This window comes from Corvus cornix, chromosome 2, assembly GCF_000738735.6.
Source record: "Corvus cornix cornix isolate S_Up_H32 chromosome 2, ASM73873v5, whole genome shotgun sequence".
Lineage (NCBI taxonomy): Eukaryota > Metazoa > Chordata > Aves > Passeriformes > Corvidae > Corvus > Corvus cornix.
In genome coordinates this window covers 139,486,991-139,514,505 of record NC_046333.1, presented here as the reverse complement: position 1 = coordinate 139,514,505, position 27,515 = coordinate 139,486,991, and the positions used below count along the sequence as shown (strand labels likewise).

Sequence of the window (27,515 nt, the reverse complement as noted above, 5' to 3'; positions counted from 1 at the left end):
GGCTCACTTCTTGATGAGTGTTACAAAAACAGTGTAAACATAGCAGTGATATGGCTGTTTCAGAGTGGGAGTAATTAGTTTATAATGTTGGTTTTCTGAGGGCACAAAGGAAATTAAGAGACATTTCCCAGTCCATGGTTACTTGCCTAACCATAGGTCTGCCTCTCCTATTTTTAATCATCCACTATTCTCTTTAAGGAGCAAAAAAAAAAGAAAAAGAAAAAGAAAAAGAAAAAATGGCTTTATAAACTAGAGCAGAAAGTCTCTTTAATATTGCTGAAAGCTGGAGTGCTTGTAGGAAGCATAAGCCAGCACTGAGCAGTTGCTGATTCTCTCCTGCAGACCAGACACTGCAATCCTAATCTGCTGGATGGCGCATGTTGCACTTTGTCTGTTCGCTTGCGTTTCTACTGATGGAGTCCAAAATGCTTAGGAGAATGGTGCCAAACCAGATTTTCTGACGTGTAGTCGGGATGTTGCCAGGGTGAGCATTTGGAGCTGGGAGCTGCAGAAGAGTATCCCACAGGTGGGATGCACCCACGATCTGATGTTGGATTTTCCTCGTGTAGCAAAGCAAATAAAGTGCCAGGCTGTCTGCTTCAGAAATACTATGTGTTGCCACAGTATCTTATGCTGATAGACTGTTGTTGATTAATTTTTTGAGTATTTGAGAATTCATTTTTTATCAGTGCATTGTAATAATTTTCTTACTTTAACCTTTGTATATTTATAATTACAGGAAGCAGTTTAACTGGCAGTGAGAAGTGCCTGGTGCTTTCATGTGGCTTCACTGTTTCCAGCTTGCACAGCATTGCTATGACAGTGTAAGCTGGCACATGGTCTTCCTTTTGCTCATCTTGATGCCTAAACCATTGACACTTCCTCACTTCTTGAACCCCAGTTACAGTGTTCACATGCCAGTTCCAGTACAGCCTAAGATGTATTTCATTTTTGCTGGGTTCAAAGATCAAATTTTCTTGTGATGTTGTGAATTCAGAGCAAAATGCAGGGATCTGCAGAAAATGATTAGCAGCTGGTTACCTGTATACAGGACACAGGTTAATTTGAAGGGCCTGTGTGGACAATTAAATGTGTACTTCCCTGCCATGTAAGCAGAAGTCCCTGACTTTATGCACTCTTGCTGCAGTTGAATGAAAAGGTGGTATCTTTTCTGTTTTGGTAGGTCTTGTATAGTGAATGTCCGTGAAATCAACCATTACAATAATATTCCTATGTTCCTATTGTTTCTATTACCCACATGTCTTAAAAGAAAAAAAAAGAAAAAAGAAAATTTCTTTAAATTTGAAAAAACCTTAACTCTACCTGTGATGAGTGAACCATAGGGTCTTTATTCCACTGCCTCCAGTAGACTTGCCATTTCTCAGTTTATATGATGTTTCCATTGCTTATTTTAATATTTTCATAAAGTTTCTAAAGTCCAGTCTCTCGTGCATCCTCATTTTTTTTTCATCCAAATCTTATGTCTCATTCTTCTTGTGTATTTCCAGTGATTTACAGTCATGATTCAAATTGAAACATAATGAGACATTAGGCATTGATATGTCAAGCTGTTAGGAAGATGCAAGGGAGATGGCAATTTTCAGTAATTTTAGAGTCTAATCAAGTGTGTGTATGTTGCCTAGATTACAGTGTACTTGTGAATGACACAAGTCCCCTTTAGCTCAGAGGCCAGTAGAGTTCTACGTAGATGAAGTTCAGTTTGGGCTTAAGCTTTCAGGCTTTGCAGCTTCGAATCCCCACATCTGATCTCGGGAAGCGAGAAGCAGCAGGTCAGTGCCTCCATGGTGTTTCAGGCACCACAACACAGGCAGACAGACCTGGAGCCCCGCCGGTGCCGTTGGTGGTGTGGGAGCGTGTTGCTGCCACCTCTGTGCCTAACCTTTAATTATCCTTGATGCTGTGAGTGTAATACAGACTTATTTGTGCAGTTGGCGTGAGACAAGCGTGCCATCTTGTGAGCAGGCAAAATGGGAACAACATGTAGGTTCTGCTGTGGGTGAATGAAGCGTGAGGGTTATGAGCGGAGCTGTTGGGTATTTTTGTTTCAGACTCAAAGGCGATCCAGAGCTGCAACAACTTAGGATGTAAGAGGATGGGAAATCAAATTGCTGCTTTAGATCTGGGAGTCATAAAGAGCAATTATTTTTCTATTAATAGGCCAAGGCCTATCAAGATGCTACGGGATTCAATGATAACGAGGTTATTTTTTTAAAAAGGGAGACTCAAGTCTGTGTTTGGTTTAATCAGTAGATTTTGATGCTGGAGAAGACCCAAGTATCATCTACTTCACAAATACATTGGTTTAATGCAATCTCTGTTCTTTAGGTCATGTATGCATATATATGCTCATCTTGTTATCGACATACAAATGGTTTTACGAATGTCTTATGTCGTTAAGGTTTTTATCTGTGATCTTGGGCTGTTCTCATTACTCATAAGAAGAGAAGCCACGGCCAAATTATGAAGATAATTTCTAATTTCTCTCATGTATTCTTATTCTTTCAATACACACTGCTTAACAAAAGAATTGTTTAAGAGATGCTTAAATTTAATTGGCTCTGATTTCATCTCTGTCTTCTTCAAAGGAAGACATCTTTGCATTATAAATCCGGTTGTACCAGATTTCAGGGGGTAAGAAATTTATAGCTAATACTAATCCCTAAAAAATGACTACATCTATTGTGAAACATTCTCTACAGAATTGTCACAGTTTTTGTGTCCTGTATCAGTTAATCAAGTAATTTTAGAAGTTGGATTTTCTCCTAACTGTTAATGGTACAAAGATCACTTTTGCAGCCTTATGTCTTGTTGTTTATCAGATAAAACTGTTACAGGAGTAATTATTTACTCTTGACTAGTCCCATTTTGGGAAGAATTTGCACACTGATATGTGGATGAAACATTTATCTCTTGAGTTGTTTGAAAAAAGAGTTGTGGATGTTCTGAAGCTATTCCTAGACTGGAAAATTAGAAGCAGCCCTAGCTTGGTTTGATCGTCATGGGGAGAGTAAACAGCAACAGATTATTGATGGGCAGCAGTTAGCTGAGCAGAATGACATGATCTGTACTCAGCCAACTGGCTCACATTTGGCAGTCCTTTTATTCAGTTAATGTGATGTGGTTATCTCACCCCATCCGTATTGGACTCTCAGCTTCTCCACCTAATTGGCTGTGTTAATTTGTAGCCCGCACCTTCAGATCTCAGGTACATCCCAAATTCCTTGGCACAAGTTGCAACATTACTTCAAAGAAGGTGCTGTTGTAGCCTCTGCAAGTAGTTTTGGGACTTTTTTTAGACTCCAGAATGCCAGTGAACCCAGAAGTTGCTTTAATATTTGCTTTCTTTTTATGTGAAAACACGGCAAAAGCTTTCACTCTTTGTGGGATATATCCCAGTGCAACAAATCAGCTCAACATCATTGCTGGATATTTCTTAAAACTGGTGAGGTAGCGAATTGGGAATTGAGGTGGCATGAAGGCACCTCTGAGGAGGAAGACGGGAGCAATGTGGTAAGACTTGCTTGTGTACAAGGATTTCTGAGAGTGGAAATATTAGTGTAATCTCTGGGTTTACCTCTCTGCAACTTTTTAGAAAAGTATTTATATATTTTTTTAAGGAACATTTAGGTGCATTATTGCTGGAAAAGATATACAATGCCCAACTTACTTCAAAATATATCTTCAATAGGAATAAAACAACTGTTCACTTCTCCTCGTCTCTGCGGACTGAAGATTTCTACTCTCATTGGTAGTTTTAGTTTCTGTCTATATGTTGCTGCTTGCAGATTCTGCCACCTATGTTGTACTTGTGCTTCTGAAATTACATATTTACCTCTCAGGGGAAAAAAAATATTAAATCTTTTTTTTATGTGTTTTATGATCCTGGCAGATTACTGATGTTTAAATTGAATTTCTGATGTCTGTATGGTCCAGGCTAATGTGAGGGCTTTTGGCACCACCCCTTTGTGCAATAAAGAATCAAAGCCAGTAGAAATCTTCTATCAAAAGCTGAAAGCTAGATTCATAAAATCACTTATGCAGGCATTATGAGATTTTCCCATGGAAAGTTTATGTGGGAGTTCGGGAAAAACTGATTCAAGAACAGCATTATTTGCACTATATATATTCATCCAGCAGTCAGCAGGCTGGTGCTGGCACCCCTTGCCAATTTTAAAGGATTGCCAGCACTCATGAAGTGGCTGCAAAGCCACATCAGCAGAGTATCAAGGAGTCTTCTTATTCCACACCCTCCTTCCCTCTTTTCCGACCAGAATTGAAATGGGTAAAACAGAAATCATACTCCTCAGTGAATGCATGTACTCAATTCTTATGGCTATCCAAAAAATACTGCTGTTTTAAAGCCATTTCATAACAAATTATTAAGGTGGAAGTGCTGTAAGACTAGCTTTCTCATCAGCATTTCACTTCATTTCTCAGCTTCAAAAGAAAAATAAGAGATAAAAAGGGCAAATAATAGACAAACCACTCAGTGAATCCGTTTGCATTCACTTTGGTCTTTTTTTTTTAATGTATTTTACTTTGGGTTTTTTAAGAAAGTGGCTCTCTTTCTCAGTCTGCATGAGGACCATATGATATGTGATGCAAGAGAGTCTTTCCTTGTTAACAGGGATGATTCCAAAGGCGAGGTAATTCACCACTGCTTTGGCTGGACCTAATATTGGGCTCCAACATCAGTTCTGTAATTTCTGACAAATGGCCAAGATTTCTTGAATAGGCACAGCTTTCTGTTTTGTGTAGGGAACACACAATCCACTCTTTTGTTGTGGTTGCCACTGCTGTTGTTTCTCCCCTATTCACAATGGAGAGTGGGGTTATTTGTGCCGAGTGGAAGAACAGTGCCAAAATTCTGAGTTGCTTATATTTAATGTGATTTTAATTTTTGTGATAGCCATAAAGGGTAAAAGAGGTTTTGTAATACGGATCCCCTGTATCCTGATCTCTAGTCAAGAGGGCATATTGGTGATGAAAGTTTTATCTGTCACAGGCATGTCAAGATGAGAGTTTACTGGATGATTCAACCCAAATGTCTAGGAACTGTTTATATAGAGAATGCCAAACAATTTCCATTGCTTTTCTTTTTATCTAAATTCTTGAATAAATTACTAAATAAAATAGTCTGTGTTTGGAATGTATGGCTGTGGGATATATGGAAACTCACAGCATGTGGGGGAAAAAGTTAGAATAGGGAAATATAATAGTTTTGTAAACTTTACGTGAATATAGGTACATCATATATAGACTCAAGATTCAATTTGCTGATCAAAGCATCCAAATAACTTTGGATTAATAATGTCGGCAATGAATGCTAATGTATGGAAATTGAAAAGCATGGAGCAACAATAGCTAGCCACGCTTACCAGTATTACCCTGAAGCAGGTAGATTTACATTTTTTTGTTTTGTTTTGCAATCACAGTTTGGAAAATGTGTGCTCTTTTCCCTTCTCTCATACTTCTGAATGTGGGTTCTCCTGAACAAGCTTAGACAAGATTCAAGCTAAACAATAGGGCAACATCAGAACCTTTGAAGGCTCAGTTTGGATAGGTACCCAAAGCCAGAGTCTGCTTTGATGTATGTGGGCTCAACTTCGGTTGCCCTTGGTTGCCCTCTCTTACCTATGTAACTTGTGTCTGGAAACCCTTGCCAAATTTAAAAAATAAAAAATTAAAAAAAAAAAAAAAAAAAAAGGATATTTTTGCAAACTCATGTTCATCTTGGTTCTCGTCTGGCTGAAAAAGTACTACAATAATGCCCTCTCCAGTGATGATTTAATGTTACTGTTTTAGGTCTAGACTGTAGACTTCTACCTCTTTCCCAGTTTTTGAAATTTCAACCCCGTTTCAAATGGGAGGATTTTGCCTCTAGTTGGAAACAAAATTATTTGAACTTTTCTGGAATGCTAGCCAAAACCATCCTCTATCTCCCTTGCATCTTTTCCTCTTCTCGCAAGTAATTTATGGTTCCATTTGGCTGAGGTTTTGAGCAAGGGAACTCTGATGCCTTTCTCTCATATCACAGACCTCGCCTGGCAGAAAGGGACAGCACATCTCAGACTTGCTTCTCTTGAAGTCAGTGGAGCTTTTGCCATTACCTTCAAGGGAAATAGGATCAGTCCATTGTATTCTTAGTGCAAAAGAGCAAATGAGTCATTTCTTGTATCCATACCTGATTACTCTTGCCTGGGAGCCGGGAGGTCACCTTCTTTCCTCACTCTTCATCTCAGAGTAGCACTGTGCTTGCCTCTGCCGGTACACTCAACTCAGATTCAGTTCTGAGTCATTTGCAAACCCTAAACTCCCATTGTCTTCAAAGGACATTTGGATTACAGGGAACACTGAGTTTACTCAGGCTGAAAAGAAATTGAAACATGTAAGATTGCCACACCTGCTAGAAGAGTTTGGCAAGACAGTGGTTTGCCCTAAAGTCAGAACGAACAGTGGGGATGTGATAGATGTGCCCACAGCCTAGGAGGTCTTTGATTCTCTCTAGTACAAGATTGAGGGAAAACTCTACTCCATTGGCAAGAAGCAAACTCAAAACACTTAAAATTTACTTTTTTTTTTTCAGATTTAGATTGTAAAGTGAGAGCTACCAGACGTCACTGCTATCAGGATTGTTGTAATGTTGACATAGATACTGGTCACTTTTATTGGACGTGGGGATATATAAGACTTCTTTAAAAACAAATTGTAGAATGTTGAGAGATAATTAAGGCCTACAAACCCTCTTACTCTTCAGAAAGTAAGCCACTGTCTTAAGCATTGAGGGTAAGGAGCAATTTACTTTTCACAGCAGTAGATGATGCTATCCAAAGGCAGTTGAACCTTCTTTGAAGGATCTGGTATCTCCAAAAGAGAACATCAGACTAAATGGACCTCTGGTTTTGTCTAATAGGGAATGTTCTGCATCCTATAAAGAGTAATGACAGCTAATTAATAGAATTACCAGAAGATTCAGAGAGGATGGCAGGCAGGGCTCTCGAAGGTGTCAGTCCTGGCAGAAGTCAGTTACTTTATTGCAGTAAGCAAATCAGGCTGGATTCTCTCCGTGGCGCAATAACAGTAGATTGGGGAGCATGCAAAGCAGCACCAATACATAAAAATTAAACTACTTTTAATATACAAATCTGAGTTTAGATAAATGCAGAACAGAGAAGCAAAGGCATAATATTCTCTGAAAGAGCTGCCTTTTAAAGCTGTTTTGGAGACTAATTTACATACAAATAAAATGTCAGCTTATCCCATAACTGTCATGATAAATTGGAGCATTTAGATTTTTGCACAAGATGCTCCTTCTGTACCTTATTAAATTACTGGATCTTGGCCTTTTGCCAAGTGCTAGGGTGATGCTTTATTTACTGAAATACATACAGGAGAGAGATATGGGCTTGGACATCTAGAGGACCCAGGTTCAGTCACTAGCCAAGAGCTCTGCCTGCACGTCACCTTGAACACCTTGAATTTTTCATTTCTCTGTAGATAATTTAATTTATCCATAAAATGTCAGTGATGTTAGTTTTCCTGTTTCACAAGCTTCGTTGAGTTTTAATAGGTTGTCATGTGTACAGAAGGCTTTTAGGTACTTGATTGGAAGCGAGGCCAAAGGGAATCTTGCCTTGTTGAGCTCTCCCGTCCTGGATGGATGGCAGTGGAGGCCAGTAAGAAATGCAGAGCTGCAACCTGCTGTGCTCAGGAGCCTGTAAATAAAAGCAGTTTTAGAATTCTTCATTTTGCTTGCAAGAGAGCATGAAATTCTCCATCATGTCACCTCTTTAGGCACATCACCTTTTGACTTCAGTTTCTCCTGAAAGTGTCTGTGTGATTACCCCAGGAGTGAGCTTAAACTGAACTAAGTGCCTGGAAGTGGGCTTAAACAATCTATTTTGAAATGCCACTCCTAAACTCTCTTGAAATGACCAACTGTCTGTTTTATACCCATAGAAAAGGTTAGATTTATTCCAGTGGCTAGATGACTACTGATGTGTGCTGTGCTCTGAAGCATAAGGTAATAGAAAAGATCATTGGGAATTAATTCAATGTGAATTAATAAGAGATTTATCTGATGAGAGTTGTTTGAAGGTGGTGGCACTTTGTAGCTTAGCAGGATTTAAGATGTCCAAAAGTGCACCTTTAGAGATTTGAGAACGATCGATGTTGGGGAAGTAAATGTAAATGGGAAGGAGCAAGCCTGAACAGACCACAGCTCTTTTCACTTGTCTCTTTGTTGTACACTTTGTGGGGAAAAAAATTGCAAACAGCCGTTGGCAAATTGGTGATCAGGGACTAAACTGAAGAGCCTGAAAATGCAAAAGAGTAAGAGAGGAGGAGAAAAAACAACACTGTTTTGCTATGATGCTATTCTGCTAATACGACGTATAAACCATGGTTTCCTCCTTGCACTTTTTAGATTGATGAAGCTATCATAATTTCAGTGAAGCATGCAGAGCGTAGAATATCAAGCAGATTCATTTTGTCCAAATACAAAGTCTGATCCTGCCTAATTTTACCGATACGAGGAAGCATATTTTACCTTGGCAGTTTCAGCCATGAAAGAGTGGACATGCAGTTTGAGGGCTTGTAGAAAAACATGTATAGATTAAAAACTCTTTTGGAATTAACTTGTCAGTTGCTTAGAGCTGTGACATCTTCTGTCTTGTATCGTGTATGAAGACACTTGTGCCAAAGCAGAAAGGAGGTGGTCTTGTTGAAGAGGCAGTTGCTTGTCATTAAGCTTATTCTGCCCTCCCATGGTTTAGGGCCTGATTCTTGGGTTACTTACACAAAAGGGGTTGTTCTTCCCTTCCCTTCTCAGCAGAGAAAAGTTAGGGAGGGCCATGTGTTGGTTGTTTGCTGGCAGGCTTGCTCTGAGAACCACAAGCAAAACTGGGAGAGAAGCATCGTGTGTGACTGCCTCCTGCTCTGTGTCCCAGCTGGAGATGATGGAGATGCGAAGCTGTACATGTCTCTTTCCTGTCATTTCATTGTGCAAGTGTCCACAAGGGAAGGTAGAAGGGCAGAAGCTTTAGCCAGTCCTCTACCACTGCGTCTGAGCCTGGGGTAGTTTGCATCTAATGTAATCTAATTTTCAGTGAGGGCAGCAATTTCACCTGGAGTTGCCAGTGTTATTTACAGATTTTTTTTTATTTTGAAAACGCTTAAATTAGAAAACATGTCAGGTCTTTGAACTGTGGACTGCACTAATGAGCTTGTTAACTTTCTGGTCGTGCTCGGCACAGGTTTGGGTCAGCCCAGTGGGACAGGCTGCCGAGGAGGGCAGGGTGCTGGGTGACTCCTGAGGGACAGAGCCCGCCGCTGAGACACTTTCCCAGAAATTCAGTCTCTCAAAACACGAGCTTTCCAGCTTCGGAGCTTGTGTGCCTTACAGCTGCTTGGTTGTTGTATGGAGAGTAGGGAGGAGGCTCCAGATTGATTAGGACTTTATGTGCTTGATAGAAGCCGGCACTTTGAACACTTTGGGGCTTTTTTATATGAAGCACAGCAGACAGTCTTTGTAGTCTATTTATGTGTAATAAACGGGGTTTTGTTTTGTGTTTTTTTCTTCTGTTTTTCTTTTTTTTTTTTTTTGTGAAGGAAAAAGAAGTCTAAAAAGGAGAGAAATTAAAACCACAGCATTATTTTCCCATGCAGCTATAGCATGAGTATCCTGCGATCTCACATGATCAGCTGTCCTGCTGGGGTGGAGTGTGGGAAGGTGTCAAAATATGTCTCTCAATTTTATTTTTTATTTTTTCTTAAAAGGGAAAGCCAGATGAATGCCAACAGCCCTGCTCTCTTCTCTAGCCCTGCAGTAACAAACTACATGAGTGTATGTTATTAAGATGATACAGATTAAATTTCTAGCTACTAACATGCTATCACAACAGCAAAGGGGGAAAAAATCTTGAAAAAATTATGAAAATTAGTCTGATGGTCTCCTTTTAATAATAAGATCACTCCCAACCCCAACAGACAGTGTAGGCTGGAATTCCACAGGGCTTTTTTGTGGTCCTAATGATTTTAATAATACTTTGTGCTATGTAGCACCTTTCATTAGAGGATCACAAAATGCTTTACAGTCACTAATTAATTAAGCCTCACAACAGTCCTGTGAGATAGGTAAGTATTACATGTATATTAAGCTGAGACATTGAGAGTTAATGATTTTTTGCTGCATTATTCTGGGAAAATGATTGATGTTCAAGTGCCGTATGTGCATTATATGTCTTTGTGTGGGTGTGTAATATATATGAGTGTAAAAGTATTAATTTTACTATCCCTTAACAAAGATGTCCTACTTGAGCCTGTTGAATATAAATGTGTATTTTCATTTAACTTTTTGTTGCTGCAGCATATTGACTGATAATATCACAGTCTTCATATACCTTTGACTCAGTTTGCTCTTCATCTGCTTCTGCATCTACTTGTACAAAGATTAGTCAGTGGCATCTCATAAAATTCAAACATATTTCTAGTTGGATTATTCTGTTAAAAAGAGCATATGACTAAGATCTGACCTAAAACTGCAGCACAAGCACCAGGCAACAACCATTCTGTTGCAATAGGCTTTGATGACAAGCCATCACATTCAGTAAAAGTAATGAGCAACAACAGTGACCTGCTGGGGAGCTGGTGATCAGCAGGTAATTAGCCATTATCTCCACCACTAAAAAACTATTGATTACCAAAATTTGTTTGGGTTATTTTTTTCCTTTTTTTTTTTTTAAGAGGTACACTAGTCACCATGGTAGTTCATTATCCTGAAGTACAAACTGATTTTAGCAGAAGTTTTTGTTTCCAGGGATAAACTGACGTGAGTGATTGTTGAACAGTAAAGTCTGTATCTTGCAGATGTATGAACAACATAGAGTAGCCTTGGCTGTTTTAGAGGGAAAGTACGTATAGCTATTATTATTATTTCTACTTTAAAATAGTGTGAGTGATGATATCAGCTAAAAAAACTCCAAACCCCATGTGGTTTAAAGGTAATTTCAGTGTAAGGAAGATAAGATACAAACCCCTGGAGTACAGAGCCCAAAGACAAGTACTGCAACTTGGGCCTTATCCAAAATTCCCTCTGCTCTAGAAGTCCTTTCATTCACATCAGGCTTAGTAATTCTTTTATTTTGGGCAGATCACTGTTTGCAGTGATGAAAAGGTAGTTCAGTCCCAAAGACTGTTCTTCACTCAGCTTCTTTACTAGCCCCCAACAAATGTGCTTACTATTGCAATGGCATTTTAGAGAAGTGGGAAGTTGCCTGCTAACAACAAAAGTAACACCACTAATTTCATTTCAAGTGGAACACAAGGCAGCCAGCAGGGGTTAACTTAAAACTGCTGATGGAACCAGTTGTTTAGAAGCCATTAACTATCCCATTAGGCCAGTCCCATGATGGTGCATGGGAATTTTTAAGACACTTTCTACAGCTCATTTTCAGCAGTTACTTAAAACTTGTTTAAGTGTTCGGTGAATGTTACGTCTGAGACAATTTTTTGTCTTTTTGTGTGAGTGCATGTGTGTGCAAGAGCACGTGTGTCTGAGGAGAAGAGAGCTATGGGATTTCTCATGTTTGAGGGAAATAGAGACCAGCAGACTCTATTTGTATAGTGCCCAGTAATAGACGCATGGGAATGTACAGTAGGTATAATAATGTTTTTAAGTAAAAACCGTATTTTGAATGCATAATTTAGGAAGGAAAACCTTTTTTTTTGTTTTGTTTTGCAGATATACAGATCAGCTCTCAAAATGTCTTCTGTGTCTTCCGTGCATCTTCTAAGACAATTGCATTAGCCCGCCTGCTAGTTGACTAATAGAATTAATAATTGTAAAAAGCACTCTAAAGCCACATGCCTTATGAAGTCAATGCTGGGTATGATTTTACAAGTATGTGATCTATTTTTTCAAGTGAAATTGTTAACCGAAAACGTTCTTGGCACACAATAAAACATTGTGCAATCTGTTATTTGTCTTAGAGATAATAATTTCAGAGTGGCTATATTCTTTCTGTATCTAACTTATGACTTGCTAGGGGATGGTTTCTTCAATTTAGGAGTATTGCAAATGTAGTTTTATTTACATAATATGTCTCTGAAAAATGATAGTGGTGGAATTTCAGCGACAAAAAAATCCCCGTGTCTTTTCTTACCGTCCCTTGAGTGAATATCAAACAAATAAATGACAGATGACTTTTCAAAAGCTAGAAGAAAAAAAGAAGGAAAAATACTTTTAAATTCAACTTATTTCTTCTTTCCTTTCTTTCTTCAAGTGTAGAATACTGCATGAGAAGTATCCATTAGAGAGATTGAGTTTTCTTTTTTCCCCTTCATTAACACCCAGACTCACAAATACATTGGGAAAATTAGAACTAAACTATCTAGATCTACTGTCCAGTTAGCCTGTATACAGTCCAGATTTTTCTTTTCTTTAAAGGGACTTTTTTTCTGTCCTTTTTTCTGACTCTCTTCTGTCAGTTGTCACAAAGATAGCAAGTCTGTAAGCTTTCCTTATCTGCCAAAAATATCTGTAACAAAAACATTTTAGAACATTGCATTTAGTCTTGTTTAATTTTGACTGAGGTAACAGTCATGATGTTTACTTTCTCGATTTCTGATTTTTCTTCACTGTGCAGTCAGGACTTCTTTCTCTGTCGTCTGCCACGAATTGCATTTAAACGGAAGTTATTTTAAAAATGGTTTGGGACGTGTAACCAGTAGAAAAATATATACTTAGCTGAACACCTACCAGAGATGCTCACAGATATTTTTAGTGTGTGTGTTAACCAAGAACATTCATGGAGACTCACAGAGAAGTAGTAATGCTGAAAGGCTGACAACTATATTTATACCATGAATTATATATGTGTGCATGTAGTTTTAGTAGGCTGAGTCTGTATTGTAATAGTTCTCTTACCACAGCAGAAGATACTTCTTTTCTCTTAGTTCTGAGTGACTTCATGGTTCAGAAGTTATTGGGGAAAAAAAAGTACAATTTAGTTCATACGTACCCTGATAGGTGTGGTTGGCATTAAAGAGAAGACATTTGGTTCCAACCATAAGTGTCTTCTACAGTAAGGAATCACAGTAGGCATTTAAGAAACCTATTAAGGCCACACGGAGTGTCAAAATTTCTGTAACACTAGCCGGCATTCTGTGTGAAACCCGCCTTGCTGTAGCCCATGCTGCCTGTGGATCAGCTCAACCACAAAGACAACAAAGCCAGCCCAAGACACAAGTTGAACATTTCCCCTAAGAAGTTGTCTGTTTTTATCAACAGAGCATATAGTGCCCTTTCATGTGGAGCAGATGTAAATAAGAGCATGTACAGACGCCTGTTCTTTTATTTTTAACCTCTGTCCCCAGCCTTGCTTCTCAAAGTACTGTTTTGAGAAGGTCGTCTGCAGCTTTCAAGGGTCTGGATACAGCACCATTTGGAGCACATCAGTGCTGCTCCCAGAGTCACCAGGTGGTCCTCCCGTGGCAGAGCAATGTATATCTCCAGTGCCTCTGCAGGGCCCGGCTGTGGCTGGGCTGGAATGGGGACTCAGACTTGAGTCTGTAGCTCACATCTCATGTGTGGTACTGCAGGCTGCTGCCACCAGACCACACACAATTTGGCAAAGAGAAACATCCATCCTTGAATACAGCATTGGCAAAGATTAAGAGCTTAGAAAAGTTGTGGCACATCTGTCTTCTGCCCATAGCTAGCATGTGAACACAAATGGATCAAACCAGCTGGTGATGAATATCAAATCCAGAACCACAGAGTGGAGAGAGCAGGGGAGTTTCATATATGTATTTTGTCTTAAATAGGGTGGGGAAGGTGAAGTGGATGAGGAATTTGACTTAGTACCTGCATAGTGTGATTACTTGTCCTTCCATAATCTCTCCTGTTCAGAGAGCAGCTAACTCACTGGTGGCAGACTCCCCTTTTCTCTCTGATCCTTATTGCTGTCCTGTCTCAGCTTTTTTAAATGGATCCTGGAAGTGTACTTGCAGATCTAGCAGTAGTGGCTATGTCTACAATGAGGACTGAGCAGAGGAAGGTTTGGCTGATTAGATCCATGTGGATTCCAGGTGTTTTCAGGGTAGATCCTGGCTCAGCCACACAGGGATGTCAAATGTCTGGATCCAAGCCTGTAAAATTTTATTGACAACGGGTTTCCTAATAAAGTTAGTTTCTCTTTGTTTGGCAAATAGAACTAATTACATGAATAATGGGCTGTGGGGCCAGACTCTAGAATATCCGTATAATCCTGTTTGAAGTTTATGGGCAGTAGGAGGGGGAACTTCTGCTATAGAGAAACTGATACCTGCTTAGGAAAATACTTTCTCTGAAACCTCAAGTACTTACTCTCCTAAATCTGTTTTCTCCCTAATAACTTGTTTAAGTTCTTCTTAAGATTATGTCTTTCAGGTGTATTTTTGGAAAGCTACATTATATGTAGTTGTACTGTGTATGAACAGTAGGCTTCAAAAGTTTATTTTTCCACTTAGTTTTTAAAAATTATTTTAAAAGAAGCATTAATTAAAAATTCTTTCTGCCAGTCCATTATCATCCCAAAAGATAATGAAATCTGCAATTCACTGACTCTCATGGAAGTGTTTCTGTAGGTTTGTTAAAGTTCTCTTTTTAGTTAAGTTCAGTCTTAGTGTGCTAATTTTTTAGAAGTTTTCTGCATAGTTTAAAAACCTAATCAACAAAAATTTTGTGAAAAGTTGATGTACTCAATGTATTCATATAATTCAGAATGCTTTTAAAAGTGTCAGGTTTGTAATCTGTTACATATCTTGTATATCTTGAATAATCCTATAGGTTTTTTTTTTCTTTTTTTTCCTCTCTCCTTTTTTTCTTTCTTATTTCTTTTTCTGTGGTAGATATGGTCCGGAAAAAGAATCCCCCTCTAAGAAACGTTGCTAGTGAAGGTGAGGTACAGACCCTTGAGTCTACAGGTACTGAAAGTGAAGAGTCTGGAAGAAAAAAAGAATTTTCTGCAGAGCAGATGCAAGAAAACACTGACCAGGGTGATGCGGCAGAGTTAAGTAACAAGGAGGAACTTTGCATGCATGTCCAAGAGCCATCTTCCAGTGTTAAAAAGGACTTGAAAAGCTCCGTGCTGAGTGAAAAGGCTGGCTTCAATTATGAAAGCCACAATAAGGGAGGAAATGTTCCATCCTTCCCTCATGATGAGGTGACAGACAGAAATATGCTGGCTTTCTCATCTCCAGCTGTTGGGGGAATCTGTGAGCCCTTGAAGTCTCCTCAAAAATCAGATGCAGATGACACCCAAGATGTGGTCTGTACCCCGTCAGGAGATGCAGCAGAGACAAATGAGGAGCATCAGATGTCGCCAAAAGCTTCAGATGAAACAGTGCAAGTGCAAAGTGGTCAAACTGATGGCCAAGGCTCAAGCCCGGTCCCCACGGCCTCAAAAAACCCACAAGTGCCTTCAGATGGGGGTTTAAGGCTGAACAAATCGAAAGCAGATTTGTTGGTAAATGATAACCCAGATACAGCGCCTCTGTCTCCAGAGCTTCAGGACTTCAAATGCAACATCTGTGGGTATGGTTACTATGGGAACGACCCCACAGATCTCATCAAACACTTCCGCAAGTACCACCTAGGACTGCACAACCGCACCAGGCAGGATGCTGAGCTCGACACTAAAATTTTGGCTCTCCACAACATGGTGCAATTCAGCCACTCCAAAGACTTCCAGAAAGTCAACCGCACTGTGCTTTCAGGGGTACTGCAGGACATCAATTCCCAGAGGCCTGTCTTACTAAATGGGACTTACGATGTGCAGGTTTGTATGCTCCCAGCCTCCCTGCTTCTGCTCACTGCCTTCTCAGATGCAAAGCCAGTTCTTGCAAAGCCTTTCCTACCTATGTGATTAGTGTGTCTCATATATAACCTGCTTAAGCCTTAAGAACCGTTTTGGTCTATTTTAGCCAGGCTTTCTGCAGGTCTGCTGAGCATCTTGTGCAGCAGAGGAGTATTTGGGTTTTTGACCAGTGACATTTCTGTGTACGATTTAGTTGTTACGGTAATCAATAGTGAGAGATCTTATTCAGCAAACAGGCAAACCACTGAATTGGTAATCATATCTGAAGGATTTACTGTCATGGAAAGAAAAGAGCAAATAATAACGAAAAATAACAACCAGATAGACAAAAGACAGCAGCTGGAAATTAAAAATGTAATCCTAAATTATCAGCTGCTGGGAGTCAAGATTTGGCTTATTGATTCTTTATTAAGATGAAATAAATGGCAACTCTTGGCAGCTCTGAAGTTGTCTAGTGCCAGAAAAACAGGATACACAATGGGTATTTAAAACATTTCAAAAAGTAACAGTAATCCATGCTGTTCCTCACGTTAGTAAGCCTGTAAGAAAAGGATTATTGCCTCAGTCATTTTCTCATCTAGTTGAAGTAGGGAAAAAACTACAGATACTGCTGGGAAAAAAAAAATCTTATTTTTACCATGAAAGAGTGAACTCAGAAGTTTTTCGTGGACTCTCTGTTAGTTTCTTATCAGCTAATATTTAATTAGTTAAAAGAAGAATTGATGGTGCTTTAAAAAAAATCTTTGGTTTGAGCTGAGAGATACAGTAGGATATTTCAGTATTTTATATGACACAAAAATTCAGATTTTAAGAAAAAAACAAACCAAAAGTTTGCATACAATACAAGCTCAAATGTCCATCCATTTTCAAGTGACTGCATACATGGAAACATTGTACTAATCACCAGATAAAACTCCCAGGGTATGGTAAAATAAAAAGGTAGAAAGGTGAAAATATTTAATAATGCTTACAGAAACTGTAGCCGTAGGAAAGAAATTTTGCAAGACAGGTTAAGATGGCTAACATCTAACTTCAAGGAAGAAACCAAAACCAGGAAAACAAGTCAGGAATTTGAAGCTTTTCAAATGATTTAAACTTTGCCTCTTTTTAAAGAAACTCTACAATTTCTTTGTGGAACAGCAAATCAAACTAAGGTCGTTACTATGCAAAAAAACTGCAATCTTTGAACTGCTGTCTTACTAAAAGATCACTGTCTCATGTCAGACACTCTCTCCTGTCAAACTCTGATTAGAAAGCAAATACGTGATATAGTTAAAAGAGGTTAGAAGTGAATAATGTCAAATTGTGAAATGATGATTTATAATTAGCACATAGTATGATGTTAATACCTGGATTTCCTGCTATAGTTTCAGTTTGCTGACTTCAGGGACAGCATCTTAGAGCAACTGATCCATGTTGTCAGGAAGACATTCAAACTGGAACAGCTCAGGCATACAGTATAGAGGAATTTGAGTTTCTAAACACACTTTCATTTCCTCCAAACAATTGTTTCGTTAGGTCCTTAGTTATTTATAGGAACGTTTATGCTTGATTAGAATGAGCTGGACACTTTTCCTTTGCAGTGCTCTCAGAAATAAAACAGATGTGTGAGCTATCTCAGTTTGAACTGATAGAATGAGAAGTAAAACAGCTGAACCTAGACTATACTTGTCTACTAAACTCTGGCAGTAAGATACTGCAGGGGAGACAAAAAGTGGTAGGAAGCAGCCCATAGATAATCTACTTAAGATCAGTCTTTGCTCAGACGAAAAACATTTTCCAAAATAGAACAGACAGCCTATAAAACGTTGGCTATTTATTTGAAAGAAAAAATAAAAAATGGATCTGGAAACTTAATTTTTAAGGGTGCTAGTTTTCCCTGCTCAATTTGGGAATAGAAGATTATGTAAGCTTTTGTGGCAAATGCCATACTTCATCACTTGCACACGCACCAGATGTTGATCCAGAACATGTCATAAGATAAGTAACTGATTAATATTTTTATGCTTTCTCCTCCCCCACTCCTGATTCAGAGCAGCTTTGTGAGATTCATAAACAGAGTAAAAGAACATCTGAAAGTCCCCTTTGCACCCACACATGTTTATATTACTCCTGTATCCATTTTGGAGGGTGTCATGGGTTAGCATTTTTTCTCAGGCATCTGAATGGCTGACGTCTCCCGCCACAACAAGGGACTGTATCGATTGGTGCTCCAGTTAAAATTAGTTCCGTCAAACTCCTGTATAACATGAGAGGGAGCTAAACCTGTATAATTTGTTCATGTAAACAATATTATTTTGTGTAGGTACTGGGCTAAATGAAAATAATCCCTTTGTAATGAACTTGAAGTAGTAATGGACTGGGCTTAGGATCTGATTTATTGATCCCCTTGCAGTTAGCAAACTGTTCCGTTGTAGCTGGGCTGGAAGTTATCAATAGATTTACGGTCTCAGGCCACGGAACTGGGCACAGAAGGCAGAGAATGAAGATGACTGACTTTGATCTGGCTCACAGTAGTCGGTTGGAGATCATGGTATATGAAGATATGTAATAGTGAGGGATGCTATGGAGCCCCATCGTTTGCATTCATAACAAAGCAAACAAAAAACAATGGGAAAATGTCGGAGTGCAGGAAAAAACAGTATCTCCTGTCCTATCTGCAGAGATCTAGGGATGGGGTCCATTTGCTGAGGGCTTGGAAAAAGAAATCAAATGCATTTTTGGACTTGTATCACAGAAGTGAAGTTAAACCTCAACCCCAGCCAAAAATCACCCTCTCATCCCTAAATGCAGCTTTTAGAGGGTGTAGTCAGCAAAACTGGGGATATACGTTTGGCTTCACATACAGGTATTCAAATAGTGGGACTGTGTTTTGTAGTACCTGGAGAGGATTTGTCTGGCTACTGTGTAAATAATCCAATCTTTCTGGCCCTACTATTGTGCAGACTTTTACTTGGTATGAATATTTAATCCAGCAAGATTCCTTTGTCTTTTTTGAAAATGTTATTTTCTGTTGAAAATCTCCTGTATTCTTTGTTCCCATTTTTCTCTTGAAAGGTTTTTGGTTCATTGAGTTATAATAAATTCCATAGGATTGGGTAAAATCACTGAGCAGTTTCTGGGAGATTAACTTTCTTGCTGCTATAGATTTCAGAAAACATTCACTATCACATCTCTGAATTCCCAGGGAATGTATTAATCAGCTTTATAGCTTTTATCAAAATAATATTTGAAGTGAGTACAAAAGATCTTTTGCTGATGTGCCCCCCATTACTTTTTCTTCACATTTAGTTAATGGATCAATCTCTATAGGCAACTTTGTCTTGCTGGATATTTGAGCCTGTGTAAGGCTTTGTGGATGTGCCTAAAGCAGTAGCCTTTACACTGTATCTAAAGACTTCACTTAAAATAAAATTCATGTGACTAAGTTAACAGCTATGATGCTGAAAGCTATTGCCTTTGCTGCTGTATGATTAAGTCTCCCTCTCTGTTTGATCTAATGACTCTTTAATGTGTATATTAGAGTCTGGAGACAGGCAAGTTGCTGGCAAGTAGACAGTAGGCAGTCTTTTTTCTTACCCCCAATTTTTTTATGAGGAGTAAGTGGGACAGCTTCAACAGGAAGGTTGGAGGTGCTGTCTTCCATATAGCAGCTTATAGCTAAGGCGTAGGACATGCCCAGTGAAGGTGAAGAAGCAGGCTTGGATCCCCTCTGACAGAGCAAGGAAAGGAACCTACTTTTCCTGTTTCCTGAACAAGTGTTCAAGCCATTAGGCTATTGTGTAAGAGGGAGCATGACCCCATTTCCTGGTATGTTTTAAAAGAGAATAGTGTCCCTCAAAGAAAAGACAGAAATGTCTGAATTCAGGTAAGGGTTTCAGATGACATGTCCCAAGGGAGAAGGGTATTTATGCAGCCATGAATAAAGACATACTGCAGTGCTCAGCAGTTCTTATGGTTGATTCATATTGTGTATGCTACCTCTGAGGTGCTTCCTGCTCAGCATGGCCCTGGTTCTGGAGCTTATTGGCACGGATCTACCTCCTCTTCTATTCAGCCATTAAAAAGATTCAGAATTTACAGAAAACTCTTTTTTTTTTTTTTTTTTAAATCCAGTCCTCTGATTTGGATTGTTTCATGGTTTTAGATCTAGACAGACGTATAAGAAGACAAATTTCTGAAAAAAACATGGACTGATAAAAGCCATCCTTAAGTTTCTTGATTGTGTTTCAGTGCACCTGGGTGGAGAGGGAGGGAAGAAAAGGAATAAATTGCTGCATTATCTACTACCCCACAGAATAATGAGAGGTTATCGGCTGTTGTTTTCCTCTGTGGTTCTAGACAACCAGTATTCTTAGAGTTGTCCTATACCACTCAGCCTAATGCTTTGTCATATGTGAATCACAGAATGATTTGAGTTGGAAGGGGCTTTAAAGCTCATCTGGTTCCAACCCTCCTGCCACAGGCAGGAACATCTTCCAGTAGATCAGGTTGCTCAGAGCCCCATCCAGTCTGGCCTTGAACACTACCAGGGATGGAGCATCTCTGGGTGGGGCATCCACAATTTCTCTGGGCAACCTGTTGCTGTGCCTCGTTATGCTCCCAGTGAAGAATTTCTTCCTAATACCTTGTTTAAACCTACTCTCTTCCAGTTTGAAGCTGTCCTATCACTACATGCCCTTACAAAAGTTCCTCTTCAGCATTCTTGTGCCCCTTTAGGTATCGGAAGGCTGCTGTAAAGTCTCCCTAAAGTCTTCTCTTCCCCAGGCTGAAAAGCCCCAACTCTCAGCCTGTCTTCATAGGAGAGGTGCTTCTGCCTTCTGATCATCTTCATGGCCTCCTCTGGACTCACTCCAATAGGTCCGTGGCTGCCTTATTCTGGGAACCCCAGAGCTGGATACCCATCCCCAGATGGACCAGGTGGGGTCTCACGAGAGCGGAATAGAGGGGGACAACCACCCCCTATGACCTATTGGTTACATATATGAGTACATATAATGAATAAGGCTAACGACTTCTCCAGGATTTTCACAGCAACTGAAAGCATTTCTGGATGTCCAGCCAGCAGGCTGCTCAGTGTCCTAGAAAGTGGTGGAAGTCCCCACACAGAGTCTGTAAAGGTCTTCCTTTTGTATCCTTTATAAATCACTGGCGAGTTCCATGTGTCTACATGGTGTTACATCATGGCTGGTTTTTAGTGGTCTGGATTTAAGTATATGAATTCTGGCATCTTTTCTGTTCTCAGGTTAAGACATGTGTGACTAGTATAAAGTCCGGTCTAGCTAGGATTCAGCTGAATGAGAACCAGTGATTTTATTTGTAGGTTCTTCTTTTTATCCTCCACGCTTATATTAACAGTTTGATTGAATATGAAGCCTGAAGGTAAGACTTAAAAAAAATGTAGGGGATTTTAGGGGTACAGATGTAATCATCAGTACTTCTCATGATAAAGATTTTAATTTACATTTTGGGTGGTTCTGGCAAACCAAAGGGGCTCTTACAGCTATGGTGAGAATTACTGGAGGCCTAATCAAGTACAGCATTTTCTTTTGTAATATTAGCAAATAAAACCTTAAAGTTTGACTCTGTCATCAGTTAAGGTGACACAGATACATAAGTGGTTGACATAAGCAAAACAGAAACATGTATATGAATGATTTCATTTTCCTTGAATGGTTAGACAAATGGATCCAAATTTTTTATTGTTTGTCTCACTGACTTAGGCTCAGTTGTCCCTAATATAGGAATTAGGTCTAAATAAACTGAACAACTGTTGCTACGTATGATGTATCCCGATCTCTTGGACCAGATTGTGCCACGCTAGGTTTTGCAGCATATGCTAGAACACAACTTGCATGAAGGTGGATGTCGCACAAGGCGTATTTCATGTCAGCCATGTTGCAGACTCTCCCTGGGGACTTTCTTGATAAACTGAAAGCTATCAAGCTATGTTGAGTGTTGCACCTGCATGTGGGCATACCTGTTTATTTTGAATCTTATTTCTGGGTCATGATGAAACTTGGAGGCTGCCTTGCACACTCGAGAGAGTCACCCTTTAGGAGCACAGGATTCAGTGTCTCTTTTAAATAACTGACATGAAAAAGAAATGGTGGCAGGTAGAGAAATTGGTGGTGGTAAATCACACATATAAATAAGTCCATATGCATGTGCTTGTGTGTATACATATATTTGCTCGTTATACATATACAACTGCATACATGCATATTTATAAATATGTGAAAAAGCACATAAAAGAGGTATTTAACTTCTATATTGACAATAGCTGATAAGCAATGATTTGTATGATTATATGCAGTAGCAGTTCTTTATTTTGCTTCTATGGAGATATTAGCAAGTTTATTCTTCAGAATGATAGGCAGTGATTTACAGCATGTCAGCTGCTAAATAGTAAGTGCCTGGGAACATTGCCTTGGTCTGTGACAGAAATAAGTTACTTGAGCTGCCTTTCAGTGAGAAGTAGTCTATACTAATATTAGAATATTCAGATGGATGGTTTGTAGAACAACTCGTGATGTATTTTCACAGCCTTCAAAGCAAAGTTGTTTATCTGTTGATATTCCTTACCTTACTGCAGGGATATTTGGTAGTGTTTGAAGAGAGGTTAATAAAGACAGTTGGTGAGGCTAGTAATATTGGTGCTTATATTTAAAGTTATAAGCTGCTAAGATAGCCTCCAGAAAGGATGAGAGCTCAAAAAATAAAGTTCCTGGGGAAGAAGGAAAGCAGCTTGGTTTTCTTCTGGTAAAAATCAGTGCGAGTTTGCCTCTAAGCCTGTAAGTCAGTGTGAGTTTACAGTAGCCAAGGAACTGTCTGGTAATTTTATCTACAAAGAATAGAAGAAATGGTGGTTTTTAGATATTAGTCTAGAAGCACTAGTTAGCAAATTAAAGTCTTGATTTTCTGTTTCTTTCTTTTGTTGGTTTTGCACATCTGGTCTCTTGACCTTAATTTAAGTTCTGTTATTGTTCTGTCACTTTGTTTTAAAAATGCTTATAAAATTCTAATGACACAAAAACTGTGTTGGCTTCAATGGCAACAGAATAAATCTCAAGAAGAATGCACTTACTTCGAATGAATGTGATCCAATAGTTTGCTTTCTTGTTTTGGTAAGTATGAACAGCCCAGAAAGCCAGGAGTTTACCCTGAGTTTTTTGCCTTGTGCAACATAGATTTGTGCACCTATAAATTAATCACAGTATAGTAAATAGTTTTAAGAATATACTCTGAAGATTCTCCTAGTTTAAAATGCAGAAAGAGGGCAAGTGAGAGGGAGTGAATTCTCCATACAGGAGGTTAGAGAACTGCGTGGTGTTACACAAACTTGCATGAAAGCCAGGAATCTGTTCTGGCCTGCATGACATGAAGAAGTTCATATAAATGTGGGATGGTTAAAATGTTCTGGATGCTATATTGCACAAAGCAAATGCATAAACAAGAGCATTAGAAAATACTTTAGGATTAGAAGATTAAGAGTAATTGCAAAGGCAGACTGGATGGCTCAGGAGATTGGTAAGGGATCTGGAGCCTTTCACCTCCTGATTAGCCAAAGATGTAACTCAGGTAAGAAAGAAAAAACAAAAGAAGATTCATTAATGTTTGATGTTCCAATGCAGATGGATTCTAATCAGTAGTTGCAGAAGAAGCCAGGGGTCAAAGACAGTTTTACCCTGAGCATGTAAACCTTGTGGTTGAGTTTCTCATGTGGATATAGTTTCTGCTGGTAGCATTTTCTTCGTGAAATACATGATTACAGGAGCTGGCAAATTTTCTCTTCCTCTGTGATTTTTTTCAGTTTCTGTAAGACGTATTTGTAAACTGCTTTGGCATGATGGAATTTAGGATTGAATTTTGAAAAGGGAGGAGGGAGAATAGGGTAGCATTTGGATCAAGGGCAAAATAAAAATCAAAGACACACTTTTTAAGAAAAAAAGAAAAAAGAAAGTACTTCTCTTTGCCCAAGTCCATCTATTCCATGAAATCATTGTCTTGACTAATTAATGTAGACATATCTTTTGGAAACATATAGTGCAATTACACAGCTTTGTTGAAGTACTTGCCAACATACTTTAGAAAGTACATCTTGAAACATTGTCAATTACCATGTTATCTTTTCTCCTTCTTCCGGCTATTTTTGGAAGTGTGTGGTGTATGAGGAGATAGCTTAGTTGTATGAACATATGAGCTTCAGATTTTGACAATTTTTCCCCATTAATGAATAAACTTAATGATTAAGAGTTTTGAGTTTATGGAAATCCTACTGTGAAATATATTTCGGTTTAATCCCAGAATGAGACCTGGCTTTGATTTTTAAGGAATAACAGTGCAACCACCTCCAGCACAAGAATAGAGAACCCATTCTAGTATGTCTTCTTTTATTACAGCATAATAATTAATATCAACTATAATGCCATAGTTGAGGTGCTGCAGAAATAAAGTTTCATAAGCAAGTGACAGTGAAGGGAAGAATTAAATCATGTTTCCACAGTCTGAACTTGTATGTTAGGTTCTCTTTAAAAACAGAACTGTGAAGATTAATTTTCTTCTTTGTGTGTTGAGGGAACTGTTGATCTATAGTTGCTCCTACATTTCTGGTACAAGCTGTAGCTGTATTTGTGACTGCCACTAGCTGTGTCAGCTGTTACTTTGGACTCCAGTGCTAGAACAGAATTGCAGAATTTTAGCATTGCTTTTGTTTAGTTTTTTCTTTATGTTGGGAAGAAGTGTCTACTTAAGGAAATGTAACTCTGCCAGAGCAGAGCAGGGGATTAAGTTTTGTTGGGATCAGAATGAAATAAGGGAGCAAATAGAAGAATCTATCACTTCTGGTACCACATAGAAAAGTGGACATTGATTTCTAGGGTAAGTGTATGTCTGTATCCGTCTGTCCGTCCATCCATCCATCCATCCATCTACCCATATTCCACTTTCTTCTTCTCTTTTTCCTCTTTGTGGGGCAGGTCAGAGAGAGCAGGAGGTTAAGGACAATTACATAGCCAGTGAAGAAGTTTAGTGCCTGTACATAGAGATACAACATGTAACTGAAAAATCTGAAAGTCAGGCCAAGATTTGAGCAAGGTGTGGGAATCCAAACAGTTCTGCAAATGTATGGGTTTCTTCCAGATGTGGCTGGCTGAAAACTGAAACAGATTCAGTTTATACTGTCATTTAAGTGCTTCTCCCAAACTCTTTGCATGGAAACCAGTTTCTTCAGTTGTCTTTGAATGATAAGCTTCATGGGGCTTTTCAGTAGGCTTTGTTAGTGTGAAAAGAGGCTTTTGAGTGTAATAACATTAAGATGTTCTTGAGTTACTTTTCACATACATGGTCTAATGCAATGAATTATTTTGAATTGTGGCAGGTATTCACAGAAATGCCAAGCCAATAACTGGTAATCAATTACATTCCAGTGGTGTAAAGATTGTATGTGTCTCCCGCATTACAAGAGCTTAACACAAGCACTGTGGGAATATTTAGTTCTACTTTATCCTCTTGTGATGTAGAGAAGGATGTATTAGCATGGGACACAAACTTGCTGTGTAGACCACTAAGCAGGATTAGCACAAGTTACAGAAATGATGTGATTTACAGTCCACTGTAGAAAATGCTAGTACTAATATGTTTTACCAATGTTCTGAAAAAAAAGTAATTAGCAATGAATAGCAGCTGGGATTATTGTCAGTCAGAGTTTCTAACTGGTATCCACACAGTGTCTGCAAAAATAGGTTTATCTGTAACTCTGGCTAGACAGCTGAGAGTAATGAATGTATTTACTCATTAGAGCCACTTAAGGTAAAGCATCTTGGCCAGTTTTCTGTGCATGCATAGAACAAACATATGTATCTAATTAAATGAATGAAACCAGATCACCTTGCAACTTATATAATCATGCAGTGAGCTGTTGTTATTTTCTGTTTACTGTAATTCCATCAGTGCTTTCTGTAAGTTGTCTTTTGACGCCACTGAGACCTTGAACATTGAAATAATGCAGTGGATGGAGATCTAAAGTGCCAGGTGCTGGAGAGCAGGCCCAGATCCCACTGTTGTCAGTTGGATCAGGCTTAGTATGGCTTTGTCTCCAATTCTTGCTTGCCATAAAATAAATAAAGGGATGTAACTTCTCCACTGCAGCAGACATGTTAAACATCTCTCTTCCACAGAACCTCTTCAAAATCAAGTTCATAATTTGATAGCAGAATGTGGAGCCCCAGTTAAAAGTGACAATGTTATTACAGCTAAATCCTACTGATTTGGCTGCCTGACTCACCATGCCTAATGAGATATGTTTCCTAAACAAACAGAAAGCCATTTTCAGTTTATTTAAAGAAAAGTTTTAACTAGTGCATGGGGATTTTGCTTTCTTAAGGAAAAAAACAAAAAAAAAAGAATTGGAGGCTGAATAGCAGCAGCTCATTATGTCGTGGTTTAGTAACTCATTGCCTCACTATACATGCTTAATTCTGATGAGATACAAAGGACAGCATTTCCTTCTCTGAGCTAAATGGCTAAAAGGCATTTATATTATATACATTTAAAAATGTTTACATTTCATGCTCTCTGTATGTCTGAGTCTTTCCATTTGGTGTGATACTGAATGAGCAGTGATCACATTATCTTTGTGGCATAACTGTTGAGGAGAAGAAAAATAATTACACCGTTTGCCTAATGCATTAGAACTGAATCCTGCAGAAATGTAGTAATACACTTACTGGTTGGGAGAATGAAAATCAAACCCTGCAAGGCTGAATTTTCTATTCCCTATAAGACATCTTCTGGGTGTAGAAATTGAGAATGTGTCACAAGGAAGCTTCCACCCATGTCTGCCCATGTGGTGTAGACTGGGTTATGGCAGAGGAGTCAATGTCTGTGGATTTTGGGAATTATCTTCTGGATGCTGTACACTATTTGCTACTCAGGAAAAGAAGCTATGCAGTGGTGACATTTTTATCAAGAGATTCTTTATTTGGCCTTCAAACCAGTTGTACAGGAGCAGCAAATCTCCCTCTGATGTCAGGGGCAGGTGTGGTACACTCCTGGGAAGGCATTAATAACATCAGCCCTGGAAGCCTTCTTCCCTTCCTGCAGAGCATTTTGCTCAGACATCATGAGAACAGTTAAGTAGACCTACCTTATTTTTTTGTGTGTGTAATTAGTGATGTCATGGACTTGGGTGTGGTAGTTTTCTTTGCCACATGCCATTTTTCTGCTGTAGTTTTTCCATCCTTGTTTTACTAAATTGAGCTCTGTGCACGAGAGGAACAGAAGATTTCCTTGGAGAATGTCTGCAGTGAGTAATCCTTGAGAAAGCTGCCTTTGTTTGAGACATCAGCCACTATGGCTTTGTGAAAAGGCATCCTGGTGGATACTGGATACTCCTGTAGGAATGATCTTTGTAAGAATTGGTCATACTCTGACGCAGCAAACTGAATGTGTTATTTGAAGTTTAATTTTTGTTTGCTTGAATTTAAAAAGCAATTCTCTTTGACTGTAAAGCATGAAAATTATTAAAGCATCTGAGTCAAAAGACTGAGGGTCAGTTCTTTTCTTCCACACCTCATATAGACTCCCAGGAAAGTCTGCTGTCAAAGGGTTCAGAGATACGGGAACTGATGACTGGAT

The 27,515-nt window shown here is 39.0% G+C and overlaps 1 protein-coding gene across 8 annotated transcripts in view; it reads left to right on the top strand.

Moving 5' to 3' along the window:
• The window catches only part of TRPS1 (transcriptional repressor GATA binding 1), a 214,345-nt gene that overhangs the window by 27,487 nt on the left and 159,343 nt on the right, over positions 1-27,515 (top strand). For 6 of the 8 annotated variants that reach the window (XM_039548296.1, XM_039548295.1, XM_039548299.1 and 3 more), the window contains exons 2-3: positions 11,762-11,920; positions 14,911-15,839. In XM_039548296.1, coding sequence (XP_039404230.1) covers positions 11,884-11,920; positions 14,911-15,839 — 966 coding nt within the window. In that variant the 5' untranslated portion in view covers positions 11,762-11,883. The remainder of the gene's footprint in view (positions 1-11,761; positions 11,921-14,910; positions 15,840-27,515) is intronic. The other 2 variants (XM_039548297.1, XM_039548298.1) reach the window with 2 other exon arrangements.